Below are 14,417 nucleotides of genomic sequence, written 5' to 3'. Positions count from 1 at the left end.
GAACGGCCCTCGAAGCTGTTCCGTGAGGTACTTTGTCTTCCCACAATTAGTAGGTCCTGTGATAATACAATGAAAAGGAACTTTTCATCGTAATTCTTCCATTCTTTTTGTATTATCACACAAGTCCTTTTTAATACATGATTGCTCTCAAATTCGAGTTCATAACCTCCATCAACGCGTCGGCTACTACAAACATGTAGCAGGTGATGTTTCCCGTTCCTCCAACTTTTCGTTTCATCTCGAGTTTTACTCCGTCCCGCGTGTTGTTCAAGACCAGACCTCCTCCGTGAATGCTGTTATCTGGGTGTGCCCTCAAGTCGATCCACAGAGCAAACTTGTTATTAGCGTAAAAATCCTTTTGCTTAACACCCTCTCTACCGAAACGTTTCTTTACCGACTCCCAGAGGTCCGGCGGTGTCATCCCCTTGGAGTAGAGACGGTTTGGCATGCCATCCACATTAATGTTGATCGATGTGATACTTGGATTGACAAACTTTTCGGAATCTCTTGTTCCTCCGGTGTAGCTCTCTGTGAACAGGCACAATATCCTTGTCATTGACCTCCTCGGCAGATTAATGTGCTCGTTTATGACACTATCATTAGGTTTGGAAATGGTGAACGTTTTGTGGAGAATGACGTTCTCGTAAAAGAATCCTTTACCAACCTGATAAGCCGACAACGCCTCACGAGCCAAGTATTCACTTGAGATGCAAGCATATTCCAACTCGAGGTTTGTGATTGTGTACGTTGGAGTCTTGACCGTGTCAGCATAAACAACGACATCGGAAACTGGGGCTAGAGTAATTTCAAAGGTTAGCGGATGAGGTAACGCCTTTGGATAAAAGGCCCCATGCTCGCTGAGAATAGGATGGTCGAGTGGAATGCAGTACTTGGTGTTGTGAACTGTTGCAAGAGCTACTTCCTTAGCATCTGAGGTCACTTTATCACCTGCATTTGTCCTGAGCTTCCTCATGTTTTCAGAGGAGATACCTTGTTTTATTCTATCCCCACGATCTTCAGCTTGTAAGTATAAGTCGTGATAGGTTTGAAAGAGATCGTATCTTTGAGTATCCTGTAGTGTTTCTCCGCCGAAAAGAATCTTGAGTCTTGACACTAGGTTTCGACCAACGTTGTTGACGAGAGTATTATTCGCGTGTCCTGCGACGTCTAAGTCAAATAGTAAGGATACACTACCTGGAACAATCACTACATTCTCTGCAAGTTTTGGAATATTTATATAGAGGGTTTCTCCAGGACTCGCCGATGAGGGATTGAGTGTAATTCGATTCAGCGACGATTTCGCTTTCAAGCCGAAGGGTTCCCGTGGGACCCTGTTTGGGTTAATTTTTTCTGATATCGCTTGTGCCATCTTTTATTTTAAGAAAAGAGAGATAATCTTTAAATGAGTAACGAAAGCAGGTTATCAAAAATATACTATTCCACCGATGGATACTGGAAAGGGTATTCAGCTATTTCTAAATTAGCTAGTGTCGCTAAAGTCAGTGAAGCCGAGGCTAAGAAGTGGCTTGAAAAACAGGCGTTGTGGCAGATCTATCTCCCAGCTCCAAAGTATGTCCCCAGACCGCATTGGACTGTGAATAAACCTAATCAGATTCACCAAGCCGATCTGTTGTTTATGCCCCACGATAACGTAGGCAGAAAAACCTACCGTTACGCGTTGGTCGTGATTGATATTGCCTCGAGATATAAAGATGCAGAAGCACTGACTACCAAGGATTCGAGTGGAATTGCTAAAGGGTTTGAAAAGATATACTCCAGAAAACTTAAATGGCCTCATACGGTGATTGTCGACCCGGGGACAGAATTTATGGGAGAGGTAACGAAGATTATGAAAAAGAAGGGGGTTACCATCCAGCGAAGCGAGGCCTGGAACCATCGCGCACAGGCTTTTGTCGAACGCGCCAATAGAACACTGGCGGAGAGGTTGTTTTCTCATCAGTATGCTCAAGAAATGATTAGCGATGATCGGTCCAGAGTTTGGGTGAAACGATTGCCAGGTGTTTTGAAAACTCTGAATAGTCAGCCTATAAGAATCACCGGCAAAGAGCCCGCAAAATCTATTGCGTTGAAAGAGGTTGATATTGACCCTCCAGCGTATAAGCGAGCCGTTGGACTTGACGAAGTTAGACTACCACCGGGGGTTAGAGTTAGATATCTGTTAGCTCCTGGAGAAGAGGAAGGAGTTGAACGCAGACGAGCCACAGACCCTATTTGGAGTTTAAAAGTCTTTGATCTATCGCGCAGTGTTGTTTCGGTTGGGCAGCCTGTGTTGTATTACCTCTCCGAAGGTTCGCCGAGGCGTGGATTTAGTAGGGAAGAGCTTCAGGTTGTGCCTCCAGACACTGAGCTACCACCAGCCGCAGTTTTGAAATGACCGTGAGCATAGGTGTGAATACCATCATCACAGATGATCCGTTTATCATCCTCATGCGACAGAGCGACCTTGTTCACCGTTTCAGTGTAAACATCATGTTTATGACTTCTGATGACATTCATCAGTCTCATCTGAGGTTTCTTATCAAATAGGCAATCCTTGTAGTTATCAAAACTGATGCTCTTCTTGACGACAGCTTTCTTAACACCCTTGCATTTCTTTTCTTCTTCACCTTCATCCATCTTGTATGAGTAAAGTTTGGCTCTCAGTCCTACAAATTCTGTAATTTGCTGGCCCCCAGCCTCATCTTTAAACATTCCGATGACTTTCTTGTTCACACCCACCTCAATACCGGATGGGTGACCCTTCGGAAAGTTGCTGGTGTCGAACATGGACCTCACATCCCCGCTGATGTCCTTGTAAAAGTCTTTCGTCTCGATCTCATACATCAGGCTGTCAGTATCAGTGAATAAGAGCTTTGCATCCTCACCGTACTTGGGCTTGACGAAGTTGTAGTGGAAATCATACATGAGCGTCTTGCTTATATCCAGGATGGACATACCCAAGTAAACGGGTTTGTTGAAGGTTAACTTTGTCTTCTTCATGTGAATGGCGACTAGATTCTCGCAAAAGATGGTGCGATGTTGATAGTTCGGCTTTGATATGAGCTTCTTGGCTTGCTTCTCGTCCGTCACCAACCGAATGTCCACCCTGTTCCTAATGTTCTCCATAGTCTTACCAAAGACGGAGTTGTTCATCAGCTTGAAGAAGTCCTTCTCAAAATCATTAGTCGCCTTGGCTCTCAGATCGGTGTTCAAGTCAATGTAGGGCTCCAGCCACGCAGACTCCTCAAAAGTGACACCCCTGTGAATCTTGGTGACTTTTAGCCCAAAACTCACATAAAGTCTCAGAGTCTCATGGTGGATAACGTACTTTGTCTTGTCGTTGAGGTTGGGGACCAACTTGTCCACCTTGCCTAGCCCGATAGATTCCGGGGCTAGTGGGTAGTCATTGTGTAAGTCATGTAGGTGGTGAGGGTACTCCAAGTCAACCTCCAGAATGCATGGGCGGTCTCTCCAACCTGACAGCTCTTGGTCACCCATCCACCTGAAACCGTGAGTCGGTAAAGGGTTGCTCATCGCCCAGCCATACAAATTGTTAGCATCAAGGTAGGTGATATATTTTGTGGGTAGGTTAGGGTCATACTCCTTCATGTAAGGTTTATTTGCCTCCCCATGTCTGTTGCTTATCATGGAGACACCCCCACGGATGCCCTTCTCAATCATGAGCAGCATGTCATAGTCCGTCAGAAGCTCTAGCCTCACCTTGGTGGTCTTCAACGCTGCATCCCAAGCCAGCCCTGGCGCTGTGTAGTACCAAGCGGGGTCCAGATCGTAATTCTTGAGACAAACGTCTCTAAAGTTCTCGAAAACGTCAGCTAAAAGCAACACATCCGACTCTAGATACAGATTGTGGTAATCCCTCATGGTCCCCATCCCAAAGACCTCCCACACTCTCCGCGCGTGCAGGTGATCCTCCTCCGATATGTCGGAGTCGTTGAGTCTGGAGTGGAATGCCTCTCTCTGTGGGAGCTGTGTTGCATCGAGCTTGCCAAAGCCGTCGAACCAGTCGTAAGGGAAAACACCCTTCCTCAACAACAGCTGTACCTCCTCCCCCTCATAGTACTTCGCCAGGTTTTTGAAGCACTCCCTTGACATATTACCTACTAGACTGTGGAGACTGGCCGACATAAACTTGAAACTGTCGATAAATCTGATATCACGTTTAACATCAATCTTGTTGCCCTTCTTGTTCGTGAAACTGTCGACCACGACCTGTTTCGTGAAAGAAATATACTTTTCCTCGTTATTAGGTATGCAACTTATCTTACCCTCTGACGCGCCTAGGTTCTTGATAAACAAATGACTGTCGTACCCGGACAGGTTGTGGAAGAAAACGGGAAAGAACTTTGGAATTCTGTGATCTAAGTTGCATGCGTTGTGAGCAGCACCTCTGTACTTCCCTGTAAGGTGGCAATGGTCCAAGACCTTGTCTTCCCCTAATTCACCCTCACAGATGTGGCAGTGAGTGGCGTCGTTATAGGCGATTCCGTCCTCCGGAGTCATTTTCACCTTCTTAGGGAACCTGAACTTATCGTAAATTTTCTTAATGTCTGACTCCAAAGACTCTACGAAAAGCTGTGGGATATCTTCGTCTGGAGATTCAGCTGTGTATCGTACAAGCTCGGATGGGGATATATCTCCGTCGAAACACTTGATGAGATAGCAGAAACCAGACGGTTTGTGCTTCTGGTATTGCTTAGTGAAGCTTTTACTCCCATCTGGGGAGCAAGTGTCTATATTCTCTGTGAAGCTCTCAAAGTCGGCATAGACAACAAAGGGGACACGCATTTTTCTGTTGTACTTTTTGAATTTAATGTGGGGTAGATTTCCATCCTTGTCTATGTTAGGCATCTCTATTCTAACCGCTTCATGATTGCCGCAGCATTCAGAATGTTTTTCTAATGATTGTTTGCACCGAAACGAGTTCAGGCATCTACAGCATAAAAACCGAGTATGATGAAACTTATCAATTTGAGTAGATACTAATCTCATCATATTCTTTATCCAGCAGTAATGATTCGTCTCATCATTCGAGATGAGAAGTAAGTTGATTGCATTATCTGGATCCTTCTCGCTGATTCTCAATGGATATACTTTGGTTTCGTATCCAAACACATTAACCGTATATGGGTTCTGTTTCTCAAACTTGTCAATCTGTTTTAGTGAGACGGGGAACTCTATCCCTGACCAGTCGAATTTCTCAGAGTTCTCTATCATTCGTTCATTGAGCCTTTGAGGATCTTTCTCCCTAGGATACACAGCAGAGGTTACTGCCCACTTGAAACATTCATGATCGTCCCCGTTCCTAACATTGATGACTGCGTGCTTGGTCGCTAGTTTCGACGGCAGCGGAATATAGGAACTTCCAGAAAGCGGCTCAAAGGGATCGATGTTGATGTCAAAGTATTCCACTTGATCAAATTGCCACCCGGAGCCCTTTTTTTGGAATTGCTCAACCAATTCGAGTAAATAATTCGCCATCGTATCGAACAAACTGGAGAAATCGGCCGACTCTGTTACAGTCTCGGGCTTTTCTGTATGAAAATATCCCAGTTCTTCATCGATCTGGCCTGTGGCTGGATCCTCTTTGATAAACCTACAAGTAAAGATAAACTTAACTTTGATAGGCTTCTTTTGCTGATCGATGAGCTCTAGGACTTTTGGTTTGATATTAGCGATGAATGTCTTGGGGTCGTACCCTTCCTGCCCGGCTATTCCGTGGGTCTTAAGATACCCCTTCAATGCTGTCCTTTGCTCTTTGGGTGTGAAGCGACCTTCTGTCCCCTCGGATATACGCTTAATCTTTTCCTTCAGACGTTTGACTCGTTTATCTACAGTCTTTTTGACAGGCTCAGGGACATAAGATTGTATCCAGTCCGCAAACTCGTTTAACTCCCTCTTGATTGAGTCGACCGCCCTGTTCGCAAAATGCTTGAGTGGACGGACGTGGGAATTTTGCGTGGGTTGGGAGGGTTTGAGAATGGGGACATTAATCTCAGGTATCGGTTCGTCCAGAACCCTCTCCGATGTGTTGGACGGAATAATGTGAGGCGGTAGTGGCAGCCCTTTGAGAAGTTCAGCCGAAAAGGTTTGTGGTGGCGCGTTGGTCAGCGCTTCGACGAGTCCGGCTTTTAGCATCCAATAATACCTGGGGATACCCCGCTCCTTGGCGAGGGCTTTCAGATCTCTCACGGTGAGGGCTTTCAGATCTTTCACCGTTTGTTCCTCCATTTTATTAAACTGTTCATGTCTTTAAGCCACTTTTCAAAAATTTTTTAGATGTGAGCTAAAGTTGGTTGGTGTGATGTGTGTGGTTGCTAAGACTTTCGAAGGGGTCCGCGTGGGGGCGGTGCGGTCTAAAGTCTCCGCACACCTCCGCCAAGCCTTGGGACAAACGATAGCTAAACTCTTTGCCTAGGTGTGATACGTGACAAATGATTGGCAGGTGGGTGTGGCTATCACGTGACAAATGATTGACGGGTGGGTGTGGCTGTCACGTGACAAATGATTGACGGGTGGGTGTGGCTGCGCGCGCGCATGCGTAGACCGCGATCAAAAAAACTTTTGCGCGATTGAACAAATTTTGCGCCAGCTGCGCCAAAACACCTCTACTAGTTTATATGAAAGTTATGAAGAAAGATCAAGTTGATGAGTGATTCAATTCATGGAATATTACGCTCGTCTACTGTAGAGGACTTTCTTGAATCACCGGCGAATATTTAGCTTGAATAATGTACGCTCCTGTGAAGTAGAGCACTGTTTTGTCGATGAACCAAAAATGGACGGAACTTTGTTCAACTGCTAAACTAAATGCATCCCTGTGGCATCGAAAAGGGACTACAAGAAATGCGTGATCGAGAAGACAGATATTATGTAGTTATTTTTGTTCAATTTCAGTGATGCGGCTTCGATTAGAGATTTCTTTCCCCCAACAAGAAAATACTGCCGACATAAATTCAACACGAAAATTTCGTTGTTTGTTGTTGAATTTGTGTCGGCTGTCGGCAGTGTTTTCTTGTTAAACAGCACAACGGTCTCAGAGCGGCATGAAAGAAATCGCTAATTTTAGCCGCATCACTGCGCACAAAAATAACTACTCGATCATTAATCTACGTATAATTCCAGGGATTCATTCGGTGCTAGTTATGTAGGGGTTTGTAAGGGTTCGTTTTAATGCAATGTTTTTATGTCGAATTGCTGTTCCGAAGAACACATGAAGTTCTAAAAAGATTCTCTTTTTCACAGCTAAACGTTTTTATATGAAACACTTACGCTACGAGGCTACTTTTTTTGTGAAAACTTGCGTGTACGAATTGTCTCGAGCATTGACCAAAAACTGCGAGCGCATCGAAATTTCGGGGGACCATTCGGGGGCCCTCAAATTCTAACAGTTTTTGGTAGTTTGGAATTAACGACGAAGTTCTTACCTCCGGTCATATATAACTGTTTCAGGTAGTTTGGAATTCTTACTAGTAATGTCCGCTATTTAGAAGTAATAAAACTAAAAACTATAAACAGCTTATAAGGCTGTCTTCGCTCTGTAACACGTATACACCTATTTCAATAAAAGTTGTCAGTGCAAATGACAAATGTCGATTGGCAAATGGCAGTCCTACGACCGAAAGTAACCATGACGTCTCGAAGAATACTAAATCCAAGAGAGCATAAGATAAGGGAGGGTATTACCCGCGCGCCATGTCGATTCCGAATCTGGCTATTTTTAGTAACCACCACCCCACCACTGCGCGTGAGGATTTGCTCCTTTTATTTTGTCCTACTCCCCCGCGGGTTGCGTGTTGTTGTTTTGCCAACTCGATAGGAATGAAAAGAGATCACGTAAAATAACTTGGAAAAGAAAACAAGTCTAACTTAAGTAAGCAAGATTGGCAAATATACTCACAGAAAGCTAAATCCCTGAATAGTTTGACTGTTTTGTTTGTCTGAGCGACAAAGTCAAGTGAAGAAGAAAGAAAAAACCGACGAGCGGTAAAATGGCTGTGATACCGCGTTTGATTCAAATCCCGACCCCAGCTTGTATAATAACAACATAATAATTTACATATAATAATAACAACATCAAAAAAGTACAGTAATATCTCCCTCTTTATTTTCTCACTATTACCAAAGCTAAGATACTTAAGCTTGCTGGCTTTGATAAAAAAAAAAACGAAAAATTAGTACCCATAAGCCATTTACCATTTGCCTTTCGCCATTTGCACTGACAACCTTTTGTGAAATAGGTATATATATAAACATACAACCTTTCTGCAGTGCTTGCTTACTACAGTGGAATATGGCTTTTCTAAAGTGTAAATGCAGCCCCATTTATGTATTTTTTAATAATAGATGACAAAAAGGTGTCACTGGGTAACATAAAAGATTACTCATTTACTTGACAACTTGCTGACTGTAATCTACTTATTCACCTACTAATGACCAAAATGACTTACGTATATGATAGTTATGACACTGTTGTGTGCGCTGCTCCTCTGGATGAATCATGGCGAGCATCAGTAATAATACACTGCAAATACACAAGACAGATCCGCAAATTATAATAGTATCCCAATCAAGATTTCCATGTAAATCAGGATAATCCTGATGAAATAAAGATGATTTGATGCTCTTTTAATAATTTCAAGCTTTCATCCCCATGGTTCTTGTAATCTGGGGTAGCCTCTACTTCTTGTCTTGCCTCTTCCATTGACCTCTTGCAGACTGCCTCCACACACTCAGAGTAGTGCACGGTCTCATGAACTACAGGAAATAACATATCAATTTAGATTTCAGTAGACCTATTCCATGTATAAGTATAATTGAATTGTAATCCATGTGATGGTAAGTATACTAAAGCATTTTTTATTTTTTATAGTCAAGATGGGGTGTGTTACAGATATGTGTATCTTTTTTATGCTGCTGTTGTTTGATCAAGTGGATATGAGCTAGCCTCGTCCCTTTGCTTCTCGGCGGGCCTATCACGCTCTAGATGGCTATGACGTCACTGGCCCTTCCTGCTCTCGCCCCCGTTCCCCCGAGAAGCCTGGCAGATTCTTCCGAAAGCGCCACAAATGGCGTCTATCCCTTTGACTGAAGCGACGTCATTTTTGGCAGCCCTAAAAAACATGCTTTCTATCATCAAAGCTTTAAAGGTACGTGTTTATTTTAATAAAGTATTTATTATTCATAAGATATTCAGATCGTAAGATATGAAAAAAAATTTTTTTGCGTGAAAAATAAGCAATATTTGGGAGGATACTAACCGAAATTTAACTACTCGCTCGAATCCCTTGTTATGAGAGCGACCTCATGTTTGGCACAAAGATAAACAGCTTTACGTAAATCCTCCAAATGAGAAATGCTCCTTTTTTTCATAAATTGGCTATAAACAATCGCACTGTGGCTAAAGACACCAATTAAGTAAGGCTTTCGAAAATTAATTCGCACTTTGCGACTCGACTTGAATTCTAGTAGAGTTCAAACAACGCTTCTTTCTTTTCGACAGATTATTAACAGTGTCACGTAAATTTCGTTAAAGCATACAAGGAACTTGGAAGTTATATCCCTTGTGTAGCTTTCAATGCATTGTCAAAACCCATTCATGGTATTGTTGTCACAGAGTTTTAATCCAACTTTTATGCATATTGCCTTTGCTATGTGAGATATTATGTATATCTAAGGCCCCAACACTCTGTGATTACCAGCCATTGAGACTAATGATTTATACATTGATACTAATCGACTAAATAACTTTCTCACTGTAAAGATGGAATATATTTTTTATATCCATTTGAAATTCATTGTAAAAAGTAGTGTAAGGTATTTTATATAGAGACATCCCGTTCATTCTGAAACTTACTGTAATCTGTAAATCAAATACAACATATACATACATGCAAAGGGAAGTGTGTATCCTATAAGCATATTATCTTTTTTGCAGAGTAAGAAATACCACATTTTCTTCATGGATCAGCAGCTGGAAATCCCACCAGTTATAAGTCACCAAGATTTGCTGCCAAAAAGTCATTACAGCGACATTCGAGCCAAGAAGTCCAAACATCATTTACAAATATGCACATGAATGCTGTTAACATCCGTTGATCTAGTATCCCTCCTCCCTTTAACATTTTTATGATCCTCAAAATGAAGCGTCCAGCCATCTAACCTTGGGACTGGGTGATGACTTGTTCCTCTGCGCCGGGTCACGTACAGGGACGAGTCGAAGGGAGCTGCTAAAGACGATAGACACTCTAAGTTTTCCCGACGCTGCCATATCATCGAAACATAAGAGCTTTCTAAAAATGGGGCATGTTCCTCCTGTCCCATTAACTTGTCCCATTTACTTCATAATATTATTGCCTAACGTAGTAATTAGATACAGGACTATTTGCGTTTTTCATTGTCTTTATATTAGAATTAATAAGGGGAAAAGAACAAATTATTCCTCACTGTACTTCAGCCTTTCTTTAAACGATTTACCACTTTTATCCTTTTAATCCTGGTACTCAATTTTCCTTCATTAGAGCGGACCTTCCAGTCGAGTGGGGATGTGGGGTGGGGTTCCCCCTTGCTTCATGATCGTGCACCCCCTATAAACATTTCGAGGCGTGCTTCAGCTCTGTGCTATTTGGTTCTAAAATCGACCCCGGATAACTTTGAACCCTGAGTAACATGGACCTTTAGCTACTACTTCAAACTGTGTATACATTCTTTATATTTATGTACCCTCGGTAAGTCGAAAATAAAGTGTCGCGAAAAGTTGGTGCAGGTGCAGGTATCTCATGGAAAAAGGATAGCACTCTATACACCCCCCCCCCCCCCGCCACTTCCGAGCGTGGGTGACAATATAGAAACTACCGAAACTAGCAAACGCAGCCCCTCGCTCAATCATGATTCAGAACACTTTTTTCCACCTTCAATAATATTGACCCTTTTGTCACGCAACTGCTGTCATGTGACATCAAAATAATTTCCATTTTCCATACGAGCCCTGACTTTGTGCTAAGCAGAGAAATGCCGCGTATTTTCTTTCATTTTTTAAAAATGGGGCATTAGAAATGGGGGGGGACTGGGGGGTTTCAGAGGAACTGGTGGCAGGCGTGGATCGCCCCTCCGGGCCTCCCAGCACCGTCTCTATATATCAGGCAGATAATGTTTCGCGTACATAAACAATCGGCAAAAGCTAATGTAGGCCAAATCGATTTCACGTACGTAAACAATCGGCGAAAGTTAATGTAGGCAAAATAGATTTCGCGAACACGAATAATCAATTAGGGGCAGGTGTTTCGCGTGCATGAATAACCAATTAGGGCTGCATGCATGAATAATTAGGGTGTAGGCCGGGCGCGTGCAAGCCCAAGGACTTGCGCGTACACGACTTTTTGGGGCAAATAGTGGTGGGGCCGCGAAAACGAGGAGGGCCGCCAACCTACGGAGCGCGGAATAATCGTTTTTCGGCTGTGAGTTCGAAGCCGCCTGCGTGGCGTTTAAACCTGAGTTCTACTCGAACACCCCGCTCCCGAACTCTTCGCGAATTTTTTGCAGTCTCTTTTTCATCCTTTCGCGTGCCACCAGGGAGGGCCCCTTCCCGCTTTTTTTATCATGCGGTGCGAGGCCGTGTCGAGCTCTGATGGCGGCCTTGAGCGCGTTGTATCTCTCTTGTTCCTGAAGTATTAGCCGAAACTCTTCGTCTGAGATACGCCCGCCTTGCAGAGCCTTAGAGACCAGCTCGCTGATCGAGTTTTTCTTACTCTCCGCTAGAACCATCGTGTCTTCGTGTTTAGCCACCTTGCTCGTAAGACCCCTAGAGACCACCCCCGCGCCCGCGCCCACGACACCGACCAGCCCAGCGACCCCTGCCAGCGGAGCGCCGATCAGAACCCCTATCCCACTCAAAGAGACTCCCAGCCCGGCGCTGGAAAGCACCCCTGCAGCGATGCCGGATGCCACAGACACAGCATGGGTAACGGCGAAGGCGCGCTTATACTTCTTCCGCACCTGTCGATAATGCGTTATCTCATTGTCTAGAACCGCCTGAGTATCACGTATTACCTGGAGTCGGAAACTTTGCGCGTCGCCGCCGGTGCTTGCCGGAGCGTTAGGCGTTTGCGGGGGGTGGGCACTGGGGAGCGGGGGATATATGGATATGCCACCGCTGCTAACGTCGCTGTTCGCCATGCCTGCTATGTCGGACCTAGGTTAGCTCTAATACGAGGCGAACAGGCTTGCCCTTAAAGTCCACCCGTCTACCACGGTCATCCCTGACCCATATTCGGATACCCGAGACAAACTCAGAGGAAGACGCTGCGGCGCAAATGGGGATGTCGGGCCCATAGACGACTTTCTCGTGCGGCCTCCCGCGGGTTTCTAGGCAAGCGAGAACGTTTGAATTCTCGTCTAAGGCGAGGCACTGCGAGCGGTCTACGATGTCGCAGAAGACGTAGATGGCCTCTATTTTCGGCAAAGTCACCTCAAGTGGGGGGCCCCCACGGGCATTGCGAGGCCCTGCTCCCCCATCTGATCGTCTTTAGCCTCTAGGCCAAATAGTGCGCAAAGCTCGGCGTTCAGGAAGACAACGCCTGTGGACACGAGCACGATCTTCCCGGTGAGGGGGTCCTGCTTCGCGGTCAGAATCTGGCTTTTAGCGTGGTTGATCGTTTCCACGATGGACTCGGCCGTGTGGTTCCCGGCTGGCAGAGTAGCGATGGGCGGGAGGGAGGCTATAGTCGTTATCTGCTGCTCCCGCTCGAGATTATACCAGCTGTTAAACAGCGAGCACTGCCGGAGCGCCACAAAGCGTGGGCGTCTTATCGGCTGCCCGAAGAAGAGCGTCAGTTCACCTCCGGTGAACTCAGCGTGTAGGACCACCATTGTGTTGAACATAGCCCGCCTTCGTGTTTAATAGGGTTGAGCATGGATTGGGAAGGCTGGCAGATGCTGAACGAGGTCCCCCGAAGGAAGGAGGAGGAGACGAAGAAGGCGGCAGTTGCGGCGGGAGCCTCTATAGCCGAACATATCAAACACGCTATAGCCGAACAAGCCAAAAAACCGGTTTCCCTAGGTTTCCCTAGGTCTCTGACCCTCGCGCAAAAGCTGCTCTACGCCGTGCCCGCGACCCCCGTGGAGAGCACGGCCTCAGACATCACCCCACTACTCACGCAGCTGGAGATACACGTGGCTGAGGACAAATCATTCACGATTAGGGTCCGAGAAATATTCAAAGAGACAATAATCACGCACAAGTCCGCCAAGGAGTCTCGCCGGTGGCTATCGGAGCCTTCCTATGGGTACTGGCCACAGCAACTCAACTTTGCGGTCTGGTGCGCAACCGCCGGATGTGGGGTGTCCCTAACTGACCCCACTTTCGCCACGCTCCCCTCTGTCATCAGGGGATTTCTAAGGTTTCACGTCTACTTCACCACCAGGAGGATACTCTACGAGCTCGGCGTCCCCCTGCCTGGCGAAAACCCGTTCGCGCAAAAAGGCAACCCCTACAAGAAGGCCGCTTTCGAGCGTCTATGCATAGAGTTCGGTTTGCCGCGTAAGCCGGACTTCCGATGGAAAGGCGGGCGGAACCATGGGCTAGGCGATGTATTTGTGTTCTACCCGGGGGAGGGGTATCGCAACGTGCACGTGATCCGTGGCTACGACACGGCGGCGGATGAGTACCCGAGCCACCTCAATCTGTTTAGCGACGAAGGTGGGACGTACAATAGTGGGAAGCAGGTGGGTTACATACGCAACGACGACCACGGGGGCGTGCAATATAGCTGGTTTGCGCCTCCCAAAGGCGAGGGGCTGACAAAAGCAGGGCTAGGGAGACTCGAGCGCTCGGTCGAGGCGTTCGTCTACACAGTGCTTGGTGCACAGGTAAACGTCCGTTCCTCCATCGCAGGGGCCGGTGGGCCGGCCATGGAGGCGCAGGCGGAGTTCACGGAGCTGCTCGAAGACGCGATCATAGAAAACGACATCGCTCAAAGCGTGCAAAGGTACCAGTTAGCCGTGCAGGAGGTAAAGGTGAGACTGAGTCTTGCGGTTGCACCAGGAGTGTGGCTGATGCCGAGCGATCTGGTGATAAACACGCAAAGCGTCGTGGGCTACAACAATAAGCTGCAGAAAGCCACGGACTCCATGAAGCTCGGCGCAAATACGATCAACACCGAGACAAAGCCAGTCGGTGCTCATAACATGGCCGGTGGGCATCCTAGGGTGCAACACGCGACTGACCACGCGCCGCGCCGGCGGCAAAGCGCCACTGCGAAAGTGCACGCGGAGGGCGCGGCTGCCCCGGACCTGGGCGGCGCCGGTGCCGTTCCGGCGTCGGCACGACAGGCTGCGCATAGCACGTCGGGCGAAAAAAGGGACCACACCGCCCTCAAGGTGGGGTTGTCGGTGCTCGTGGT

At 46.3% G+C, this 14,417-nt stretch overlaps 1 protein-coding gene and 1 long non-coding RNA gene across 2 annotated transcripts; one reads left to right on the top strand and one right to left on the bottom strand.

Annotated features, from left to right (window-relative positions):
* Positions 1–110: 110 nt before the first annotated feature.
* On the bottom strand, positions 111–6,249 carry LOC125568044. Its single transcript, XM_048729355.1, has 2 exons — positions 665–6,249; positions 111–528 (listed from the first exon to the last, which is right to left on the bottom strand). Exon 1 carries the CDS (start codon positions 6,247–6,249, stop codon positions 2,344–2,346), a length of 3,906 nt encoding a protein of 1,301 aa, XP_048585312.1. The 3' UTR covers positions 111–528; positions 665–2,343.
* Positions 6,250–8,768: 2,519 nt separating this feature from the next.
* LOC116609456 lies at positions 8,769–10,776 on the top strand. Its single transcript, XR_004292958.2, has 2 exons — positions 8,769–9,167; positions 9,956–10,776. It is a non-coding gene; the product is annotated as an uncharacterized LOC116609456 (long non-coding RNA).
* The last annotated feature ends 3,641 nt before the right edge of the window (positions 10,777–14,417 follow it).

The sequence above is a fragment of the Nematostella vectensis genome, chromosome 6 (genome assembly GCF_932526225.1).
Source record: "Nematostella vectensis chromosome 6, jaNemVect1.1, whole genome shotgun sequence".
In the NCBI taxonomy this organism is placed as follows: domain Eukaryota; kingdom Metazoa; phylum Cnidaria; class Anthozoa; order Actiniaria; family Edwardsiidae; genus Nematostella; species Nematostella vectensis.
The sequence above is the reverse complement of the archived record's forward strand: the minus strand, read 5'-3'. Positions and strand labels throughout refer to the sequence as shown.

Coding starts and splice junctions, on each gene's coding strand:
- LOC125568044 (XM_048729355.1), bottom strand. CDS start 6,249: ATGGAGGAACAAACGGTGAAAGATCTGAAAGCCCTCACCGTGAGAGAT.